The sequence below is a fragment of the Pristiophorus japonicus genome, chromosome 5, assembly GCF_044704955.1.
Source record: "Pristiophorus japonicus isolate sPriJap1 chromosome 5, sPriJap1.hap1, whole genome shotgun sequence".
NCBI classification, from domain to species: Eukaryota; Metazoa; Chordata; class Chondrichthyes; family Pristiophoridae; genus Pristiophorus; species Pristiophorus japonicus.
The window spans coordinates 46,688,615-46,711,850 of NC_091981.1; the positions used below are offsets into that span (position 1 = coordinate 46,688,615).

Genomic DNA, 23,236 nt, shown 5'->3' on the forward strand with positions numbered 1-23,236 from the left:
AGTGCCACAAAGCACGAACTGTAGTATTTGCCTGCAAGCACTCCTCAAAGAAAGCATTTCTGCAAAGCTTAATTAGGATAAAATTCTTCGAAAAAAAGCATCTTCCTGCACAGAAAGCACCGCCAATGTGAAACACCAACTATTTTTGTTCCACAGAAATTTCCTTTCAATAGGGCCGAGAATAAACTTGTAAGTAATGTTTTAAGTTAAACCACAACAAAGATAACTTAGCAACATTAGCTGAAATTCTGTCTAGGTCTAAATATCTTGTCAGAGAAGATAGGCCACAATAGCTGCCACATGAATTTCAGTCATATTTTGTCTGAAAAAGTGTCATAACATTTATTTCTGGATAATCCAACTGTCACTCTGATGATTTAAGTAATCTTGAATTAGGCTATTTGAGAGGCTGGACATTGTACTTGCCGAGAGTATCTGCGATAATATTCTGTTTTCCTTCAATGTGTTTGATCAGAGAACTATAAAGTTATGTTTATACGAACAACATATTTGCAGTTTCTTGTTCGACAGCAAGAATCATTTCCACCTTGCTTAAGTGCCTCACTACAATGGTACTGTCCATCAGTCCCTCACTTATTTGTTACAATCCTTTTCCTTGAGAAGAGCTAATTAAACTGCCCAAAGCTTAATCCTTTTAAGATCATATTTACAGATAAGAAAGGCCAGTCAGTCCTCCTTAGTTCATCCATCCAGAAAACACTGCAATCCCCCATAGTTACATCCAATTGTTTAAAAAAAAACGATTTCAGAGTTTTTTTGTCCACTATTCTATCCAGAAGTCAGTGTATTGATCTATTATTGTGTGTGAAGATAAACTTCCAAATATCAGACTTAAATTTGCCTTTTACTTTGAAGGTGGCAGGACAAGTTGATAAGACTGTCAAAAAAGCATATGGGCTATGCCCTAACACTAACCCTCGGCTTTATAAAGATGCCTGGAGTACAAACGCAAGGAAGTTATACTAAACCTTTATAAAACACTGGTTAGGCCTTAGCTGGAGTATTGAGTCCAATTCTGGGTACCCCACTTTAGGAAGGATGCCAAGGCCTTGGAGAGGGTGTAGAGGAGATTTACTAGAATTATACCAGAGATGAGGGATTTCAATTATATGGAGAAGCTGGGATTGTTCTCACGTGAGCAGAGAACGTTAAGGGGAGATTTAATAGAGGTGTTCAAAATTATGAAGGGTTTTTATAGAGTAAATAAGCAGAAATTCTTTCCACTAAGAGGAGCGTCGATAACCAGAGAACACAGATTTAAAAGAAAGACTCGCATTTATGTAGCCCCTTTCACAACCACAGGACATCTCAAAGCACTTTACAGCCAATAAAGTACTTTTGGAGTGTAGTCACTGTTGTTATGAGAAAACATCAGTCACCAGGGAAACACAGACTGAGAAATTGGATATGGCCAGCAAACGGACAGCGTTAAGGCCAAATGATGTTGAGCTGTGCCAGATCAAAATGTTCTAGGTAGCCCAGAAAATTTATGCTCAGTCCTCAACAACACAATTGTAGTCTTGATCTCAGCTCGAAAACCATTGCTCATTGGTTTACTGTTCAACAGGTGGACTAATATCGGCTCCAGTCTAATACCCAGTAATGTTTGGCACAGGCTTTATTTGGTACTTAAAGGGGAGGTACATTGACGCTACAGCACCTCATTGTCAAGCCACTTAAACTTCAGCTGAAGACTATGGCAGTGGAAACACATGGCGGAGCTTTGGCACAGGGAGAGAGTCGACAGATTCTCCGAAGTGGGTCTTGAGGCATTGGCTATGGAGCGGAGTTGGGCTGACCTCTCTCCACACGCTGGCAGGAAGCTCTTGCCACACACCTCTCAAAGGCTCTAACAGGAGATTGCCACCTATGTGATGACCAGCACTATGGCCCCAAGGTCGGCCATCCAGTGCTGAAAGAAGTTTAGTGACCTCACACAGCACATTAAGGTGAGTGAAGGCTTCAGCAAATGCCATATCCCACCATCTACACCACAAGCCTCACACATTGTATCACACCCTCAGCACTCACTGACCAATCTCTAGCTATCATCTCTTAGACCTCACAATCAGAGCTTCACTTCACCCTCACAATCCTACCATGCTGCAACGCTCACATCCACATCTCACACCTTGCACATACTGACAGCTATTCAACTATGGCAGGCACATCACCCAAAACTCATTGCACCACACTCACTGACACACTTCTCTTTCGCTTGCAGGCCAAGGTGGCGCATAATCGGAGAGTACAGTGACAGACAGGGGGCAAGCTGCAATCCAGGACCTCAGCCAGCTGGAGGAAAGTGTGCTGGAGATCACTGGGCGCCTGACAACGGAAGCCGAGGCAACCAGCGAGGTTGAAGCACTTCAGTGCCTCCATCCAAAAATGGCGGCCACCGTGGGACCCACCGGCAGCAGCAATAAGAGCAGCTGTTGCCATTTTTTTGCCTGAATCTGGCGGTAAAGGGTGGCGCTAAACCCCAGAATTTCATGGCCATAGGGTATTATAGTTCTGTCGAATCAACAAGTTTGTCTCCATATAATTTAAGGTCTTTGCTATCTTCCACCTGATCTCACTTGTCCTGGAATGGGGCCACCTGAACAAGGTGATTTAATTAGAAGAGTCCAAAATAGTCCTGTGTCTGATATGATGAAAATGACTGCCTTCACCAACCCCAGCATTGAGCCAGAGTTCTTCCACCTACTAGGAGATGGGAGCATTCAAACTGCATGCATAGTGAGTTGTCTTAAACTGGGTTCCTTTGATAGAGCAGATGCTGCATATTCTACACAGATGGTCACTAGAAGACCCAGTATTAATAAATGATCTTCCTTTACACTGGAACTCTAATACAAACCAGTCAACATATGTTGCTTGAATTGCCTGTAACAGTGGTAACAGTAACCCATTGAACATTTTTTTCAAGTCCAGGTGCAAGATGGGTCAACATTCTCCCTTTTTTGCCACAAGAAGTAACAGTAGAATCCCAAGTTTTGCAAGGCTAGGGTCCTTGTGCTGAATTTTGGGGAAACAAAACTTCCCATAAGAACAAAAGCTTCTTGTAACAAGTACTTGTAACTAGTCCAGAGAAATTACTCGGCTGAACGCTGCAGGATGTTAAAGTGGAGAGCGTAGCCTTCCTCAATATAATTCTAGACCTAGCAATTGAAAAGGGCGAGGTTCCACCTATTTATAAATAGTAGATGCAATCCCTACTACAGGTAGTAGATTTGCCAGAATTGGAAACAGGAATGAGTCACTGTTGAGGTGTGCGGATAGCAGCAGAGCTATTTTCTTTGAACCCTTGCTGCCCTCTTTGCCTGGATGTTTTTGAATCTGGATGTGAAGTGAGCTTCGTTGGAAAAATGGTCTTTACTAAGCAGAGGTTGAACTGTACTGAAGTATCTCTTTTCAGATTGGCAGGAAGGTTGCAGCTCATTTTACTTTTGCCACTTCTAGGATCAGCATGCAGAGGATTCCTCGAATGCTATTTGTAAGGCAGCAAACTTGAGCATAACACAGCACGTGTTTTTATAATGCATCATTATTGCCTTGGCTGCACAACTTGACAAGTGCTTTGGTGTGTCAATACTTCATGCTGGTCTGAAGACAGTAATCACCACCAGCATTCAGTACCTACTGGGATTTTCATCTATTTCTATATTACAAGATTTTTGTTGCTTTGCTGCATTTTGGATCTCGTATTACTGTTTTCCAGATCAAGAACTGAGCACAAGGCTCAGAGCAAGACTGAAGGTGGGCAAGACACATAGGGGCTGAAATTGCCCTCCGTCCCAAATGGGGCGCACTTAGCATTTTTAAAGTGTTTTCTCCGTCCCAATGCATGAGGCAGAGAATGGGGAAAAATTCAGCTCTTCATTTTTTTTTGCAGCGGGGCAGATGTGGGGTCGGGAGCGGGACGGAAGTGCCACGCTGACACGTCACAACGTCCCTCCCCTTCAGTTAAAGTGGGGAGGCCCGCTGCAAGCTCTGCAGCCACTTTAGTGGCACCCATTGGGCCAACCAGGGAGGGTTTCGGCCAGGCCAGTGGCTCAGTACCCAAGAGGGGGTTGCCAGGCTGCCCGTTAGCGGTCCGGCTGAACCCGTGGCTGCCACTGACATGCCAAATTCAGAGTCAGCCGACAATTAAAATAAAATGGCAGCCTTGGCAATGCGCCCTCACCTTTAAGGGCGGATGCGCCGCCCAGCCACAAGAAGCTTCCTGCCGGAGAAAGCTGTCGGGGGCACTGAGCGGCAGCCGATCCACTCACGCGGGATAATTTCACATGCGGGCAGAAAGGGGGTCACCACTGGTTGGTAAGGGCTCGGAGCGTGCCCGATGGAGGTGGGAAGATGGCCGGGGCGGTCCAGTACACCGCTCCAAAAATGATGAAGGTAATTTCAAAATGGCGACCGCTCCGCGCTGACCGAACGGTGAGTCCTTACCGACCCGTGGCTGCCTCTTTGAGGTGGTCACGGCTCATATAGAAAGGGACAACTTCGGCCCCATCAACTTTAAAGTAGACCATTTCTTAAAGGGTAGCACCCCTCGGTCATTTCCTCTTACTGGATGACAGGTGTAATGTATGGACCTGTGAGGATGCTCACAGGTTTGTAGAGCTGTTGCGTTGTGAGTGGCTTAGCCAGTAACGTGATGTTCACAAGACTCAATAAAACCCCAGTCAGTTGGATTTAGGTCATCCATGATGAGGTATGCAGTTGTGAGCCTAGTGGATGAAGTGGTAATGTGTAGTGTCATGGTTAATATACCAACTAGTTCTTAATAGCAATGTGTTGCTATGAATTCTTAAGCAAAGAACCCATGAAGCAAATACATTACAAGTCAATATCCAAAATATATCAAAAAGCATTCTTCCAGTCCACACAAAATGGCTAATACACTGTCAACAGCAACCGTCATACTTTCTTTCTGCACACAAAGCATCATCTGGTGGAAAGAATGAGAGTCCCTCACAGGAAAATTCTAAAATGAGCATGCCTGTGAAACAAAATTTTCTGAGCTGCGATTGCATCCTGATACTTGGGATTATCAACTTTAAACTCTAATGTGAGTTTTGCAATCTATATACGGTAAAGGAAGCTATACTTGATGGCATCAGGCATCTGAGACACGAATCTGTCCCACCTGCTTGTGAACAAATTTTAAAGCCACAGTAAACCACAATCTTTATTTGCTGTGTTTCCTTGGGAGTATATCTTCTCCTTCCCCTAATGACAATTACATTTTACTTAAAACTGATCAGCTGAAACCCCCAAAAATCTTTGAAATTACTTATTCTATCTACAAAGTTAAGAATCTTGCATCTGATTTGCTTTGATGGTTTAATATTACGGAGCATGCTGCTTGGTTCAAATTTTACATTCACTAAAAAGCAACCAATTAAAAACAAAAACACAGCAGACACAATGTATTTTACCAAATTCTCAAAAAATTCCAATTCCAAAATAAGGAACAATTCACATCCCTCAAAAAAAAAGAAAGTCTTTGGAAGCTGCAACATTTTTCCATTTCTCTTTTTATTCTGCCGCTTCCATTTTGAGAATCTGCACATAGAAATGTTGATTACCTGCCCTTCCTGCACCCATGAATAACAGTTGGCAACAGGGAAACCAATAGACTTCCAAGGAAAGTACTATTAGTACATCATCTGTATTATGGTGATTATACATTATCCATATACCATTGATACAACCTGGGCTTATGCTAGTGATACTTGAATGATGCAAACTAAGAATTGCAATATCCTTTGACAGTACAAATTCTATGGTAATATCACAAGAGTAGTCAAACAATTTCAGCCACAATACTTCTTGTGCTTTTCCCTTCTTATTTGCAATTGTCCCCATTTTTATATGGCCTCAATTCATATCTCCCACTTTCAGATAGGCATATTAAAACTATCTAGATTTCTCTACAGTCAACAATCTTACCTTTTCATACTACCATAACTTTTCCTTCCGCCAATAATTTAGTGTCGTCTGGGATCTAGACTTCCTTGCAATATCCTTGTGATGAACAGGAGGATACACTTTCTGGTAATGTTTCCCATGTAGTTTCTAGTTCGCATCTCAAATAAAAGCTAGCAAGACGTAACCAAATTAGGCCAACTGGGATTATGATTTGAACACACAGTTGTAGGATGGGACTGGGAACTCAATATTCTACTAGGCTACCACTGATTCACAACACCATTATACTCACCTGTTGACAATCGTTTGCTGTGCTGGGCTGCTTGCTGTGCACTTTGCTGGAGAATGTTCAAGCATTCACCAAGGCAGCTCATGGTAGCAGCTGAGGTAGCTTTCAAAAGCAGCAAATCTTGATCCAATGCAGATAGAGGCCCATAAGCTGGGAGAGATTCTATTGACTGCACAAGGTTTTTTTGTTGTCCTTCTGCCTGGCTCATCATCTATTAAAATTTAAAAAATTAAGAGTTTAGTGGTTTTGTAAGTGAACACATAACTGACGAAGACAAAACAAGGTGAAAATTCATCACCAACAGAAATAAACGAAACTACCCTGATAGTATTCTTCCAAGAATGACAACAAACAAGATTAACTTTACAATAGGGGTCATGTTGAAAAAAAAATTCTATTGAAGTAACTTTTAGGGATTGCAGTAACACCACACCAAAATAAAAATAATCTGAATAAACTGAAAATATTCCCAAGATTATGATCTATGAAAGGTTTAAAATTGTCAAAATTTGCTGTACTGCATTCAGCATTAGAAATTTGAATAAATTTGAAGACGTTCCAAGGTCAAAATAATTGTACCTGTATTTTAAAAGCAAAAAATATTTCAGTATGCTAAGGGTTACTATTAGAAACATATAAATGGAGTTATAGCCATTATGATACAAGAGTTAGGACAACTTTTCTTTAGTGACCTAACTTCCTGCACTTAATGTCCAATCATTCCTACTTTCTTGAAGTGCCAATTGATGAGATTACCTTAACTCCAAAACAAAGTAGCATCGTGTTCACCTTTAAGTAATGGCATTCTCCACACAATGGAGACTATCTTAATGGTAACAATCTGTGTGGGAAATATTACAAAGGTACATGCCCCAAAGTAATTTTGATGTCAGTGACATCATGATATTGGGACATTGTCTACCTGACCACCTTCACTGATATGCACTATAAAGACTACTTTCTTATCTCCAGAGTCTCAGCTCACGTTGATCAGATTATCAAAGAAAAATAACAAGGGTGCAACGCCAGATTATAACATGGCCTAATAAGCCTGTGAGGGGATGGTAGGGTGGGAGTCAAGTGGGTGTAGAATACCCGTATTCAAAAAAATGAAGACAACCCTGCCAAGAAGGTAATCTCTCTGTTGCTCCTTCTCATAAACCCCCAAAGCACAGAAGATTGTTAAAGTAATATGATCCAGCTGAGATCACTTGCAAAGGAGCAGAAATTCCGGCTAATGATTCAATGAAGGTTATCCATGCTTATTAAATTTAAGGAATAATGGTTTACAACAGTATGTACATTACTTCCTATAGCAGATATTTTCAATAGATAACTTCAGATTTTCTTACAATGCATTTTGGCCTCATTGTATAAGGCGAACGTTCATAAACAATATAATCCATATAAAAGACTGAACAGCAATATAATGAAAGTAAAATTTCAGTTCAAATTAGTGGTGAAGGAGAATACAATGATGGAGTGACTAGTTCCCACTGTAGATGAAAATGATAAAACATCTTGAGTAAATACCTTGGCCACAGCCTAACCACGTATTCACTGCAACAGATTAGACTCTTGCAGTGTGTGAAAGGCAACCTACCTTGTTGAGTCTTTAAATGAAACAACTTAAAGAGATCCATTGGGCTAGACTTTCCACTAGGTGGCCATCACCCCCCAAAAATGGGCCATGTTCTAGCAATGTAGGACATCTCAGCCTTACTGATCGCTGGTACATGGCCCATTTTTATTTTTGCGATTTTCCACTCGGCCATAGGCCGGCAATGTGGAATTTTTCGGCGACGTCGCGTTCGCCCACTGAAAGAGAAAGTCAAAGGCTTCCCTAGCAACGAGCTTCTGCGTATGCGAGAGATTTTTTTTCCAGCTGACTGGCTTTCCCGCATTTCGGGAGGTCAGGGGTCATCCAGACATACACAGAAGGCAGAGGGAGGGGTTAGAGAGAGGAGAGAAGCAGGAAGGTTGGAGTGGATATATTTAGCATCGATTCTTATTGAAAACAGAAATTTAAATCAAATTAATAGTATCTAAAGAATTGGAGAACAGTATATAACAGTATATACATTTTGAAAATGAGTATGGAGTCAGAATCGGAGAGGAAAAGGGCCAAACCCTTTAGTGATGAGGCAAACGAGGCCCTGGTCAACGAGGTGAATGCAAGGTGGGCCGAATTGACACGGGGTGTGCATGGCAAACCGCCAGCCCGTGCCTGCCAAAAAATCTGGTTGGAGATTGCAGCTGTGGTTTCTTCTGCATCCCATGAGGCGGGGGGGGGGGGGGGGGGGTGAGCAGTGCAGAAAACGCTGAAATAGCTTGGTGGCTATAGCAAGAGTAAGTTGCATTTTATATTTTATAGATTATATTTTATATTTTAGAGATGCATGCAAATTTTTATTTGAGCAATGAATCTCCTGCATTGAATCTAATTCTTGAATGTCTTAGTTAAACCGTGTTAACAGTAATTTGCTATTAATAATTTAAAAATTAATGTAATGTTTTACTTTTGCATGTAAATTTTTATTAGAGCAATGAATGTCCTGCATTTAACTCAACTTGGACATTCTTTATTGTATTAATCAAACCATGTTAACAGTAAGTTGCATTTTCTATTTCAAATGTTATATGTAATATGTTACTGATGCAGGCATGCAAATTCTTATTACAATGAATCTCCTTCATTGAATTTAAGTTTGTCATTCTTAAATGTGTTACGTGTACCAGCAGCATGTAACATTTTAAAAATTTTAAATTGTTGTGACCTCAAGATACTACCTAGTCCATTAGCTTATGCCATGCCATGCTCTTTTCTCGTTTGCACAAGAAGATATCTATCAACCATGCCGAGCAACGACTGACAGGGGGCGGCATTGCTCAGCTATAACCTTTAATAGAAATCGAAGAGCGTGCGGCTACGCTGGTAGGCCCTGAAAGCCGCTCGGCCACCACCCGTGGTCTGGCCGAACCTAGCCATAAGTCTCGTGACTAATTTATAATTTGTCGAACTGTATTAAAAACAGTATTAAAAACTTAAGTATGTAACTGATCTAATGTCCTGTAATTATAATGCAAAATGCAATATAATTTGTAATGTGCTTATAATGTACTAATGATGTAATGTCATTTCATGCATGCAGAAGAAGCAGGGCATATGAATCAGGAATTGCAGCTGCTACAGCTTTCTGGGGTAATGAAAAGTATTGATATGTAACGTCACTTGGTAATGTGCACCGTTATGTTATAATAAGCTCTGTAAAAATGTCACCATGTGTGTTTTTAAAGTAAACCTGATAACTGGTACAGGTGCAATCGGCACCAGCACCTTCAACATCTCCATCGGTGGAGCAGGAGAAACTTGAGGAGCTGGAGGAACCTGATCTATTTCCTCGCCTAGACGATGAGAAGGAACAGCAGGAGGAAGAGGAGCTGGAGCTCCTGCACGAGGCGGCTGTTGATGTGTGGGGAAGGGGGCAATTGAGAGCGATGAGGCACCGGGACCAAACGGTGTACAGCTGGCGACGCCAATGCACGACATATTGCACACACCGACCCCACGGGGGTCGAGTCAGCGAGGTGAGCAATCGCCTACCTTGGAAGGGCAGACGGAGTGCTTGATCTCCATGTGCAGGGAGACGGTCGCAATAGGTCGCAAACTTATCCAGGGGTTCAATCAGTTCTCCACGAACTTCTCCAACTGGTCTGTCATGCAAACTGAGTTAGCATGACAGATCTTGGAGGGGATCAGAGAGCAGACCGCCGCAACCAATGCCCTTCGGCATGCGTTGCTGGCTGGACATCGCGCTGCACCCCAAGGTGTCGTGTTGGGCCCAAGCACAGTTACAGTTCTTCCTGACTTGGAAGACGAACATCGTCATGCTTCGTCTTCCACTCCCACACCACCACCACCACCACGGCAGGAATAAACTGGTCTTTTGCAGGGTGGCGGGCAGTGACTAGTGGGGTACCACAGGGAACAGTGCTTAGGCCACAGCTTTTCGCAATATATATATATATATAAATAAATGATTTGCATGAGGGAACCAAATGTAATATTTCCAAGTTTGCTGACAACACAAAACTAGGTGGGATTGTGAGGAGGATGCAAAAAAGCTGCAAGGCGATTTAGATAGGTTGAGTGAGTGGGCAAACACATAGCAAATGCAGTATAACGTGGATAAATGTGAAGTTATCCACTTTGGCAGGAAAAACATAAAGACAAAGTATTATTTAAATTGTGATAGCTTGGGAAATGTCGACGTACAAAGGGACCTGGGTGTTCTTGTGCACCAGTCATTGAAAGCAAACATGCAGATGCAGCAAGCAGTTAGGAATGCAAATGGTATGTTGGCCTTCATTGCAAGAGGATTTGAATACAGGAGCAAGGATGTCTTACTACAGTTATACAGGACCTTGGTGAGACTGCACCTGGAATATTATGTGCAGTTTTGGTCTCCTTACCTAAGAAAGGATATACTTGCCATAGAGGGAGTGCAGCGAAGGTTCACCAGACTGATTCCTCGGATGGCAGGACTGTCGTATGAGGAGAGATTAGGTCGACTAGGCCTGAATTCACTAGAGTTTAGAAGAATGAGAGGGGATCTCATTGAAACGTATAAAATTCTAATGGGGTTGGATAGATTGGATGTGGAGAGGATGTTTTCCCTGGCTGGGAAGTCTAGAACAAGAGGTCACAGTCTCAGGAACAGTCGGCATGGATTAAAATAAAATGTCCTGCTCTTTAGGGAGCTGCAGTGACTAATAGGGCATCTTATGGGTGTATCATAGATTCTTCACCCCACCACAGCACCCGCCCCTTCCCCCAATTTTTTTTCCATGTATATTCGGAGTGTTGTCTTCTACAGGTGTCAGCTTATAGATGATAATATATGGTAATTTATGAAACAATTAAATGTAATGATGGAATACTATGAATGCTTATAGAGAGCATATTTTGAGCAAAGAGCACTGGATATATTAAATTAACTGTAACACACAGTTCAATCTTGCACACTGAAAGTGCACATACTGAAAGTTACAGGAAGTACTGACAGTTTTGTAAAATAAAACTCTAAAATTACATTGGTTCAAATATGTAAGTACTAATAAACAAAAGTTCTCCCAATATCAGTAATATATAAATTATGAAGTTCCTTTTAAGCATGACAACTAGGTCAAAATAACTGAAAGAGATGCACTCAGTACTGTGTGTGTTAAATAGATTGCTGCTAAATATTTTCTAGGACAAATGCCAATAAGCAACAGAAAAAAACCCATAAAGTTTCCATGAAGAATTCCCATCAGTAAACAGCAGGAAATGGAATATGCTCTTATTTTAACCCTTACCATGGTCATCTTCTGGTCTTAATCTATATTTTTAAAATGCATTAATATGTCTTTACCAGCTCATTAGATCAGTCTCTCACTACATACTACTCACTTTTTTTTTCTTGGTCTGAGATAGCTAAATATTCATATTAACTATACGGACAAGCTCTTTCAAATTTCCTCATATCTGCAATTTTCATGAATAACAATGGCATGTGGAGAAATTAGAGACTGGTTTATTGGAAGGAAAAAACGTTTTTTAAATTGTAAATTTTAAGGTTGTAATTCTTGCCACTGGTAAGTGTGTGAAGAGACAGGACTGACTTTCGCACAGTTATTTATCGCTCCTGGACCCATTTCAACATAGGGATCACAGATGCAGATTCACAGCAGCACTAATCTATCTTCCAATTCTACAAGATATTTCTGTATATGTACTGGTAAATTCTGCTGATCTTCCATTAGACACTGGTTTTTATTTTCAATTATTACTTAAAAAAAACATTTTCCTTTCTTTTTCAGATTAACTTCATTGTCTATCAGTATATAGTTTGCCTTCCGATTAGTTTTCCATCTCATGAGATAGTATAGTTCCACTGTCATGCAGCAGTTACTCAAATGGTTCAACTAAGATCTCTCAAAACTTGCTAAATCAGTTACGGATGGATTTTAAACTCTCAATGCTCTGTGCTGGGAATTTACCATTCTGCATGCAAGCTGTTAGAGCACTCAGATTTTTCTTACGTCTCTGTCCTCCCAATAGCGCCTTGGAAATCTGACCTTAGTATTTCTTGTATTCCCCTTCCACCATCACAGCATATTGAAAATTTGCCCATACTTCCATAAAAGGTGAAATTTCCAACTTCATTAATTAATGTATTTGTCTCCTAGACAAAATGGGAAACATATTGGGCCCAAGTTTCCACATGATTTGCGCCTGATTTTTAGGAGCAACTGGTGGAGAACGGACTATCTTAGAAATCGCAATTCTCCACATTTTTTTTTCTACAGTTCTAGTCAGGTAGAACAGTTCTACTTTGGAACAGAATTTTTTCTTCAAAAGGGGGCGTGTCCGGCCACTGACGCCTGATTTCAAAGTTTCCACAGTGAAAACGTACTTCAAATTAACTTAGAATGGAGCAAGTGAAGATTTTTGTAGAACTGAAAAAACCTGTTCTACACATTAAAAAATCAGGCGCAGGTTACAAATTAGGCGTCCAGAATGAGGTGGGGGGAGGGGGGGCAGAGAAGGGAAGTCATTAAATTCTACAATAAATCCTTATTTATACTTATACAAATAAATCCAACCTGAATAAACATTTATAAGCAAAGAAAAGATTAAATAAACCATCTTCCTACCTGTGTGAAAGTGCTTCAGTCAGCTCAGCAATGTGGCGTCGTTCCCGCGAACGGGAGGTAGGGGCAGGCAGGCAGTAACCAGGCAGCAAGCAGCCTTCCACTTGAGGTGGAAGCCTTACAGTCAGCTCAGCGATGTTCCCGCGAACGGGAGGGAGGGGAGAGGGAGGGGCAGGCAGGCAGTAACCAGGCAGCAAGCAGCCTTCCACTTGAGGTGGAAGCCTTACAGTCAGCTCAGCGTCGTTCCCGCGAACGGGAGGGAGGAAGGGAGGGAGGCAGTAACCAGGCAGCAAGCAGCCTTCCACTTGAGGTGGAAGCCTTACAGTCAGCTCAGCGTCGTTCCCGCGAACGGGAGGGAGGGAAGGAGGGGCGGGCAGGCAGGCAGTAACCAGGCAGCAAGCAGCCTTCCACTTGAGGTGGAAGCCTTACAGTCAGTTCAGCATCGTTCCCGTGAACGGGAGGGAGGGAGGGGCAGTAAGCAGGAAGCCTCAGTGCTGATGTGCTGATGGCAATGTGGTTTTATTAAAAAATGTTCAAAAATTTAACAGCTACAAAGAACTACAAAAATGGCCGAGTGCCAATGTTTCCTTCACACTGCGCGTGCGCGAACACTCCAACGCGCACGCGCAGCGTTGCTGGCAAGAAAAAAACTAATTTAAATAGTACCCGCCCCCTCCCACTTACAAAATCGGCGCGAGTGTAGGCTCCGCCCCCGAGCATCGCGCCAAACAGACGAGCTGCAGGGCTCTCCAGAATTGAGAGTTTTTTTTCCGGCGCCGTTTTAGGCGCGAAAAACGGGCGCCCAGCTCGGAGGGGCGCCCGTTTTTTATCGTGTGGAAACTTGGGCCCATTGTTACTGAACTCTGTCAGTATTAAAACTGTATGACCCCCTTAACCTGGTTACGTTGCAAATTGGCAGATTGTTCTAAACCAGAAGGAGATTCTGACGAGGCAGGTCAGAAATGTAAAATGAGTTGGGTGGAACAATGGCGAATGAAATTAAACACAGATCAGTGCAAGGAACTGTACATTGGAAAGTAAAATGGGCAATGTACATATTCCGCTAATGATGTTGAAATAGTTAATCAAAATTGAAAAAGGTCTTGCTAGACTCAACATCTCTATCCAAATGAAGCACAGCAATCAATAAAGCAAGTTTGAAGTAATTTTCCAGCTTTATCTTTTCGATACAGTTTACTATCTTATATCTTAACACATATTTATAAGATCAGTCTCCTCCTTTCAAGACTCAAAAGTAGAAATTTCTCTAGTTGGAAAGATACTCAAATGAAACCAGGATCTGACTTTGCCATGATACTACCACCTCCCCCTCCTCATCCCCAACTGCTGATACTACCACCCCCAACCGCCACCCAATACAAATGTCCCTGCTCATGCAGAAAGGTCGCAGAAGGCTGCTAGCATAAATGTGAAAAATGAACAAAGAGTCACTACCTTCTGAAGTGGATGGAAAATAGAGGGGAAAAGAAAACAATGTTTGAGCTTTTATCTTAAGACTGACTCACCAGTGTAATATAACTACTTTTCACAAGTTACACTCATCAATATTAATTAAGTGATTAGTAATGAGCAATATTGTTCTATTTTCTCTCTTATTAGTACTACTATTATTTCCCATTCGCAATGTCATGGTAAAATTTCCACCAATATTTTCCAGGCTTTTAGAATTTTGGGACAGTCCCCGCCACTTAAAATCCCCACGTTTAAAAATGGCAGTCACTTATATCAGCCAAAAAGTGATAACCATTATCCATTTGCAATAATGTTAATTTCAAAGATGCCGGTTCTAGAATCTTAAGTGCTCCGTTTGTTTCTGGGAGAAACAGCAGTGTTTTTACTCATTAGTTCATATAATTACATAAAACCTCATCCTTAATCCTTCACATAAATCTACATGTATAAAGAGAATCTGAAAATTAACACTACCTTAGATACCCCACAATGATTTAGTCCATACCTTCGAATAGGAACCACAGGTGCAAATTAACACCCTACAATGCATTGCACACTCCCCCTCTTTAAAAAAAAGATTGTAAAGGCTGAGGAAGCTGAACTACTCTTGACAAATATTATTGATACTTTAACTGTCCTAAATAGAGTTAGGTTGAGTCTACATCATAGAAACAGGCCATTTGGCTTAACTGGTCTCTGCTAGCATTTATGTTCCACACAAGCTTCCTCCCTCCCCTCGTCATCTAACCCTATCAGCATATCCTTCTATGACATTCTCCCTCATGTGCTTATCTAATTTCCCCTTAAATGCATCCACATCTTCACCTCAACCACTCCTGTGGTAGCGAGTTCCACATTCTTACCACTCTTTGGGTAGAGACGTTTCTCCTGAATTCCTTATTCAATTTATTGGTGACTATCTTATATTTATGGCTGCTACTTTTGATCTCCCCCAGAAGTGGAAACATCTTCTCTACCTCTACCATATCAAACCCCATCATAATTTTAGAGCTCTATTAGGTCACACCTCAGTCTTCTCTTTTCTACAGAAGAGTCCTGGTCTGTCGAGTCTTCCGTGATAAGTATGTTCTCTCAGTTCTGGTATCATCTTGGTGAATCTTTTTTGCACTGTCTCCAGTGCCTCTTTATCCTTTTTATAATATTGAGAACGATGCACAGTGCTCCAAATGTGGTCTAACTAAGGTTTGATACAAGTTCAACATAACTTTTCTGCCTCTAGAAATGAACCCCAATCCTTGGTGCACTTTTTGTACGGCCTTATTAATCTGTGTCACTACTTTTAATGATTTATGTATCTGTATCCCTAGATCACTTTGTTCCTCTAACCACTTAGTCTCTTATTTTCCAAGCAGTATGTTACCTCCTTATTCTTCCAACCAAAATGTAACACCACACACTACATTGAAATTCATTGGTGAGCAACAGTGATCCCAGCAATGATCCCTATGGAACACTACTTCACAACTTTTCCCATTCTGAGTAACTATCCTTAACCCCTAATCTCTCTTTTCTGTTTTGTAGTCAGTTTGCTATCCATTCTGCTCCTTGTTGTCTGACTCAAATCATGAATCTACTATTAGCTATCTTATTGAAGGCCTTTTGAAAATCCAAATATATTACATCTACTACATTGCCCTTGTCTACTCTTTGTTACTTCAAAACATTTAAAAAGATTGGTCAAGCATGGCCTCCCTTTTTGAAATCCATGCTGACTGTTCTTTATTATATTTTCGATCCTTTCTCTGGCAGTCTTTAATAAAGTATATTATTTTGACAAAATAACTATTTTCGTACCACTGAAATTATGGCCAATATAGTTTAAAACTTATTATGGGCAAAACTACCTTCTTCTTACATATGGTAGCAGCAAAACAAATCAAATGTCAATATCCAGTGAAAAGCTTCTGGAGTAACAGCGTGGATATCTTGAAGGCTGCCTGCAAATTTCCTCTGAAGGCAGTGCTCAATGATGTGCTCCAGGATCTGATTCGGAGCTCCAGTCACATGACGGGGATGCTTTAATCTTCCATCTATGGAGAAGGTGGCAGCATCTACCATGACCAGTTCAGAGGCGGTTGATAGTGGTCCGCTGTTTGCGAGGAAGGTATGATCCTTCAGGTTGTCCTGTGGGTTCCTCTATAAAGGGATCCATTCTGTACATCACAATTCTTCCAAGCATTTCGCCATCGGTCATCAAGGCTGAGGGGAGATCGCTGAAGGGGTTTGGCCACAGTCCAAAATAACCTTCTAGATTTGAGACGGGTTGGTGGTAGCTTGTTCAAGACAGCCTAGATAGGCATGTCTTTGCTGGTATGGCAGTTGTATTCTCTGGAGACTGCATATTCGCGGCGTAGCTGTGCTGGTGTGATGTTTGCAAGTACGGGCAGCCAAGGTGTTAGTGTCGATAAAAGCATACTGGTGATAATTCTCATAGTAGAATTCAGCTGGACATCAATGTATTTGACATGTGGACTTGATAACCATGCCGGAGAGCAGGAGTCCGCTGTAGAGTACACCAGGGCAAGTGCTGAAGCACGGAGGATTTGAGCGTCTGCTCTCCATGTGGATCCAGCAAGTATCTGGATCAAGTTGTCCCTACTCTTTAGTTTCTTCTAAAGTTCTGGAGATGCTGTCGCTACGACAGGGTGCGATTGAGCATGATTCCTAAATAGGAGGGCTTTTAGGCATGGTTTACCTATGTACCGCAAAAGGAGACTTTCAAAGCTTGGTTTGTTTGATGGGTGTGGAGGTGGAATGTCGAAGTGACGGCCTTTTGCGGGTTGCCATCAGCAGAAATAGGCTTCCATCCTCTGTAAATCACTCATCAAGGTCTCCTCGGTGATACACAATTCATATTTTGCGTGGTTAAGGCAATGTCATCGGCTAATACGAATATGCAGGGCTCAGTTTCAGGCAGGTCACTGGTGTAAACGTTGAATAACATGGGTGCAAGGGCAGAACCCTGTGGGAGTCCGTTGTTCAATGTGCTATATCTGCTCTTCTGGGTGCCAGTATACACATGGAAACGTCGATTGCTAAGCATGGAACTGAGAAAATGCATTGTTGTTTTGCAGGGTAAAATGGTGGAGAGCTTGAAAAATAGTACATGCTGTGTCATACTCCACTGACAGGTCCATGAATGCCAAGGCAGTCTTGAGCTGGCGCTGGAAGCCCGCTTTGATGTTAAAGCTACCACTTAGTCGCAGCAGTTACGGCCGCTCTGGAAGCCCGCTTGCTGCTTAGGGATGGTTGGCTCGATGATGGGAGTAAGTCTGTTACGTAGTAGCCTCTCAAGCACTTTATAACAATTGCAAGTAAGGAGATCGGGCGGTAGCTGGAGTCTTCACAAGCATTCTTCCCCAGTTAATGAGGACAATTATTTTAGTCTCCCTCCAAATAGATGGAATTTACCTGTTGTCAGTATCTCGGAGAAGGAGGAGGTCAACCATCTCTTCGCTTTGGGACCCAGTGCTTTTAAGAATTCTGGGTAAATACCATTTGGACCAGCAGCTTTTCCAGACTTGGGTTTGAGACAGGGCTGTGTTTAGTTCATCCAAGGTGAATGTCAACTATGTCGGATCCAATCTTGGTGCTACTATCAAGTTTGTCGAAAGCTGCCGCTTCACCTGGTGTCAAAATTCTTTGTCCACCGGTGCCTTTGATGTTTGTATCAAGTGGGATGCAATGATCGGGGCATGCGATGGTCTTCCTGTGTTTATAGGTGGGGTTTGCCCCATCAAGTTGACAGAGCAGGGCCCATGCTTTCCTGCTGGAAAGGCTTCACAAGGCTCCTCCACTTTTCACATTACGTCAAGTGATGTCTGTGCTGGATTCTTTTTCTGTGAATACTCCTGATCGAGAGCCTCGCTTTCTTCCGTCCAACAAGGAATATATATATTTCTAAACCACTGAGGTATACGGAGTTTTGTGGCAGTTTTAATAATTCCTATATATCTGTTGAAAGCATTGGTGGTTGGCAGAATCCACCTGATGTTGGCCTCAACTGACCTTTGGAAGGTTTCCCAGTCTGCTTTTTTGAAGTTCCATTGTGGTTCCGGTGTTGATGTAATGACAGGAGTTTCGATGCCAACATTGATGATGGAGGGCCTATATTGACTGTTGGGGAGGTCTTCAAGAAGGGTTCTGGGGACGATGATTGGGTTTCCTTTGCTGTCTTTAGAGAGAAAACATAGATCTAGGTTGTATTCTCTCTGCCACCTTGACAAATGAAATGTACCTCGATCTTTGGCATCAAAAAGGAGGAATTTATTCTCTCATGAAGTCCTCTGTACAATTGCTTCTGCATTATAGTTGACATCTACATAGCCCCACATTGTGTGGTGACTATTAAAGTCTCCGAGATGGATAAATGGATGTTGACTAGGAGGGAGCGGTGTGTCAGGCTACTATACGAGTGATGGTTTGGAGACATTGCTGATTGTTAGCTCTCCAACATGCATTGCTGTAATGAGAACTCCAGCAATACTGACATGCTTAAGTTCGGTGCTGCCTTCGATGCCTTGTTTGACACAGCAAGACAGGCCATATTTGGGATGGTTATTTCAAGCGATTAGCTCAAAATCTGTGGTCCATTCTCTTGTATCGAATTGATTGATATGTTCTTCTTCAAGAACCAGGACTTCAACGCTGTGTTTCTTGAGTAACTTTGAGATATTCACAGTTTGAATGAGAGATGACTTCGATGTTAAGTTGGCATATTTGGATGGTTTGGCCAACATGTCGCTTTCTTTGATCCTAGAGAGGACAGTTCAATTTGCTTGGTTTGCTACTGTCACTGGGAGGTTGATTTAACAAGTTCAGTGTCCTTTGAGGCAGCATTTGTGGTGATCTAAGTGGGTGGGCCACGAGAAGTCTGTCATTATCCATCGATTGAGATTTACATGGGGAAAATGGCTGTAATTGCAGACAACGCTAAATACAAATATAAAAGCAAAATACTGCAGATGCTGGAATCTGAAATAAAAACAGAGAATGCTGGAAATCTCAGCGGGTCAGGTAACATCTGTGGAGAGAAAAACAGAGTTAACGTTCGGGTCAGCAGCCATTCAAGGGCAACTGGAAAGATTTTTAATTGTATTAACGTTACCACATTATACCAGCCATTGCTGATAGCGGGCAAATTGCTTTCACACTAACATGCCTGCTATATGCCCAATTACATAGGGCCCAAGTTTCCCAAAATAAAAATAATGGCGCTCACTCACCTGGATGCCCCTTTTTTTTTTAGGTCCCTAGATGCTGAAAATAAGAATCCTAAATTTTCTTAATCCTACGCACCTTCTGGCACTACGCAATTCCATCTGGCAGGTTGAGGCTTCGAGTGTGCGCCTGAAACGCACAGCGGATGCTCTTTAAAAAAAACACGACGACCTAAATGTACATGCGCAAAAAAAGAACATTTTTTTAAAATCACTGCGCATGCGCGTCGCACAAACAAAAAACGACCAACTCATTGCACATGGCAAATCGCCTGCACAGAAAAAAAAACTTTGCGTCCTTTTAGGGACCTCCCTTGGCTGATACTCCAGAGCAGTCACTCCAGCTTTGGCTTTCTTTTATTTGGATTTCTTTTATTGTCCCGGCGTCGCTCCAGCAGCAGTCACTCCAGTTTTGGCTTTCTTTTATTTAGATTTTTTTTATTTTACTACCATCACTCTGGCAGCCGTCAACACAGACATGGATTTCTTTTATTTGGATTTCGGAACATTAATGGAGAGTTTTGTTTTACCTGATTTATTTTTAAGATGCATAAAGTGTATACAATATAGCAGGGGAGGTCCTTCGGCCGGGGATAGTAGCGGGCCAGCACGGATTTCTGTAACTGAATGTAAGGGTTTTTCCTACGGTGCTTCTAGGGTCTGTGCCAGTTTAAAGAAAATTTTCGGAAGGAAAATTGGCCTTATGCCTAGAAATGGCACGGGAGCCTTCTTTACAGGTACACCAACGCTGGTAGTAGACATCGGCGCCCCAACATTGGAGAAATCTTCAAACTGAACTTCAGCGCCAAAACTATCACTGGGTGCCGAAAAAACGGCGCCCAGTGTTGGGGAAGATTTCGGCCTGTTACTAAGCCCTTTGAAGACTACAACAGCACTAGATCAAAATACAAATTCATAATTTAATTCAATAATTTAGTTGTATAATCAAATTCTGTTTGGGTAAGGAAACCTTTTTATGAAATGGTAAAACAATCAACCACGGTTCTTTACAAGCAGTTGATAGTTCTCTATTAAGTGAACTATTACCCTAGAAATGGGTGTTTGGTGCTGTGACTGTAGTCTTGTGATGGAGTGATAAGGAGAAAGATGCTGTTGGCTCGACTAACTAGGGTCAGCTGTTGCGGCTTTACAAAAATGTCTCTCTTTTCTTCTTTTAATTCCCTGGATCAAATCTGCTTCTTTTTCTTGCTTCTTGGTTTTGTTCTGCTCTCCAAAATTATTCTCTTAACTCCACCCTACTCCAAGGCTCCTTAAGGCAGTTTGATTTAATTCAGCTGTTTCTGGTTTCCTCTCAGTTTTTGCTTTCTTATCAGCATTGCTCATTAACCATCTACACTATTTTAAAAAAATGGTTATCAAGACTTTTCAATAACTTTCTATTCTGCTGTAAAGAAAAGAGGATTACTCCTGCCTGGAAGCATTAAGTTTCCGAGTGGAAACTTTTTAATAATTAATCCTATTGTGTATGAAAGCATATTTCAACTTTTAAAATACATGGCTTTTGTTATTACAATTATAAAAATTAATCCATTTAATTAAAACATTGGTTATCATCCAGGAGTACTTAAAAATACACAGCACAAAGTCAAAGAATTAAAGATGATAAACCAAACATGACATGACCAATAAATTCATTCATGCATTCAGCACTTGAATGACATGACCCTTGTTACTTGATTTTTCACAGCTCACAGCTTCCTAACAGAGAAAAAGAGTTTCTTTCTTTAACTACAATGCACTGAATAATGGTCAAAAACATTACTCAGGGATTTATTTCAGTAATGTTCATAAATGATACTAACTTGAAATAATTAAACATCAACTTGGAGAGAGAAAAGAAAAACATGTTGCAGCAAGTCAAATCTTACATATGACTTTAAAAAGAGCTGGTTGACTGAGTCTGCAGATATCGCACTTGGAGGTGTATGATAACAGGTACAACGTCTGAAATCCAAAATCCTCGGGACAAAGGCCGTGCCGGTTTTTGGATTTTGCCAGATTTGAGACAGAAAAATCAATAGTCTGAAATCCAGAACCCTTGGGACCAAATCCATGCCAGATTTTGGGTTTTGACGGATTTCGAACCTCGCCGCGGACTGAATCCTGGCCAGATTTTGGGTTTTGCCAGATTTTGGACCCCGCCAACCATAGATCCTCGCCGAAATATCCGGTTTTCAGAAGTCCGGATTCAGGACGCTGCACCTGTATAGTGGGTTAACATACTATCCTTTTGTTTCTGGGGCCAATGTTCAAATCCAGCTCCAACAGATGAAATAAAAAAATATTCTCGCAAATGAGAAACCTGAGAGATCAGTTTGGGGATTCTTAATCCACTACCTAGTAGACTGCTCTGATTGAGATTTGGCACATTCTTGTGGCAGAAGAAAGGAAGCATTACTGTGTCACTGACCTAATATAATCCTTAGCTATGGGGTGTTTGATACTGACACTGAGTTACAGTCCAGTCAACTCACAATTATAATAGCTCTGATTTTGGAGTCAGCAGCGATTGAACGGCACCTGTTGTTCATTACATAGAAACATAGAAAATAGGTGCAGGAGTAGGCCATTTGGCCCTTCGAGCCTGCACCGCCATTCAATAAGATCATGGCTGAACATGCAACTTCAGTACCCCATTCCTGTTTTCTCACCATACCCCTTGATCCCCCTAGTAGTAAGGGCTACATCTAACTCCCTTTTGAATATATTTAGTGAATTGGCCTCAACAACTTTCTGTGGTAGAGAATTCTACAGGTTCACCACTCTCTGGGTGAAGAAGTTTCTCCTCATCTCGGTCCTAAATGGCTTACCCCTTATCCTTAGACTGTGACCCCTGGTTCTGGACTTCCCCAACATTGGGAGCATTCTTCCTGCATCTAGCCTGTCTAAACCTGTCAGAATTTTAAACGTTTCTATGAGATCCCCTTTCATTCTTCTGAATTCCAGTGAATGCAAGCCCAGTTGATCCAGTCTTTCTTGATACGTCAGTCCCGCCATCCCGGGAATCAGTCTGGTGAATCTTCGTTGCATTCCCTCAATAGCAAGAATGTCCTTCCTCAAGTTAGGAGACCAAAACTGTACACAATACTCCAGGTGTGGTCTCACCAAGGCCCTGTACAACTGTAGTAACACCTCCCTGCCCCTGTACTCAAATTTCCTAGCTATGAAGGCCAACATGCCATTAGCTTTCTTAACCGCCTGCTGTACCTGCATGCCAACCTTCAATGACTGTTGTACCATGATACCCAGGTCTCGTTGCACCTCCCCTTTTCCTAATCTGTCACCATTCAGATAAGTCTGTCTCTCTGTTTTTATCACCAAAGTGGATAACCTCACATTTATCCACATTATACTTCATCTGCGATGCATTTGCCCACTCACCTAACCTATCCAAGTCACTCTGCAGCCTCGTAGCACCCTCCTCGCAGCTCACACTGCCACCCAACTTAGTGTCATCCGCAAATTTGGAGATACTACATTTAATCCCCTCATCTAAATCATTAATGTACAATGTAAACAGCTGGGGCCCCAGCACAGAACCTTGCGGTACCCCACTAGTCAC

The 23,236-nt window shown here is 41.9% G+C and overlaps 1 protein-coding gene across 2 annotated transcripts in view; it reads right to left on the reverse strand.

The window, feature by feature from the left end:
- Window positions 1-23,236, reverse strand: part of osbpl10b (oxysterol binding protein-like 10b) — a 347,280-nt gene that overhangs the window by 161,942 nt on the left and 162,102 nt on the right. For both annotated transcript variants that reach the window (XM_070880587.1, XM_070880585.1), the window contains one exon: window positions 6,248-6,455. In XM_070880587.1, the coding sequence (XP_070736688.1) occupies window positions 6,248-6,455 (208 nt within the window). The remainder of the gene's footprint in view (window positions 1-6,247; window positions 6,456-23,236) is intronic.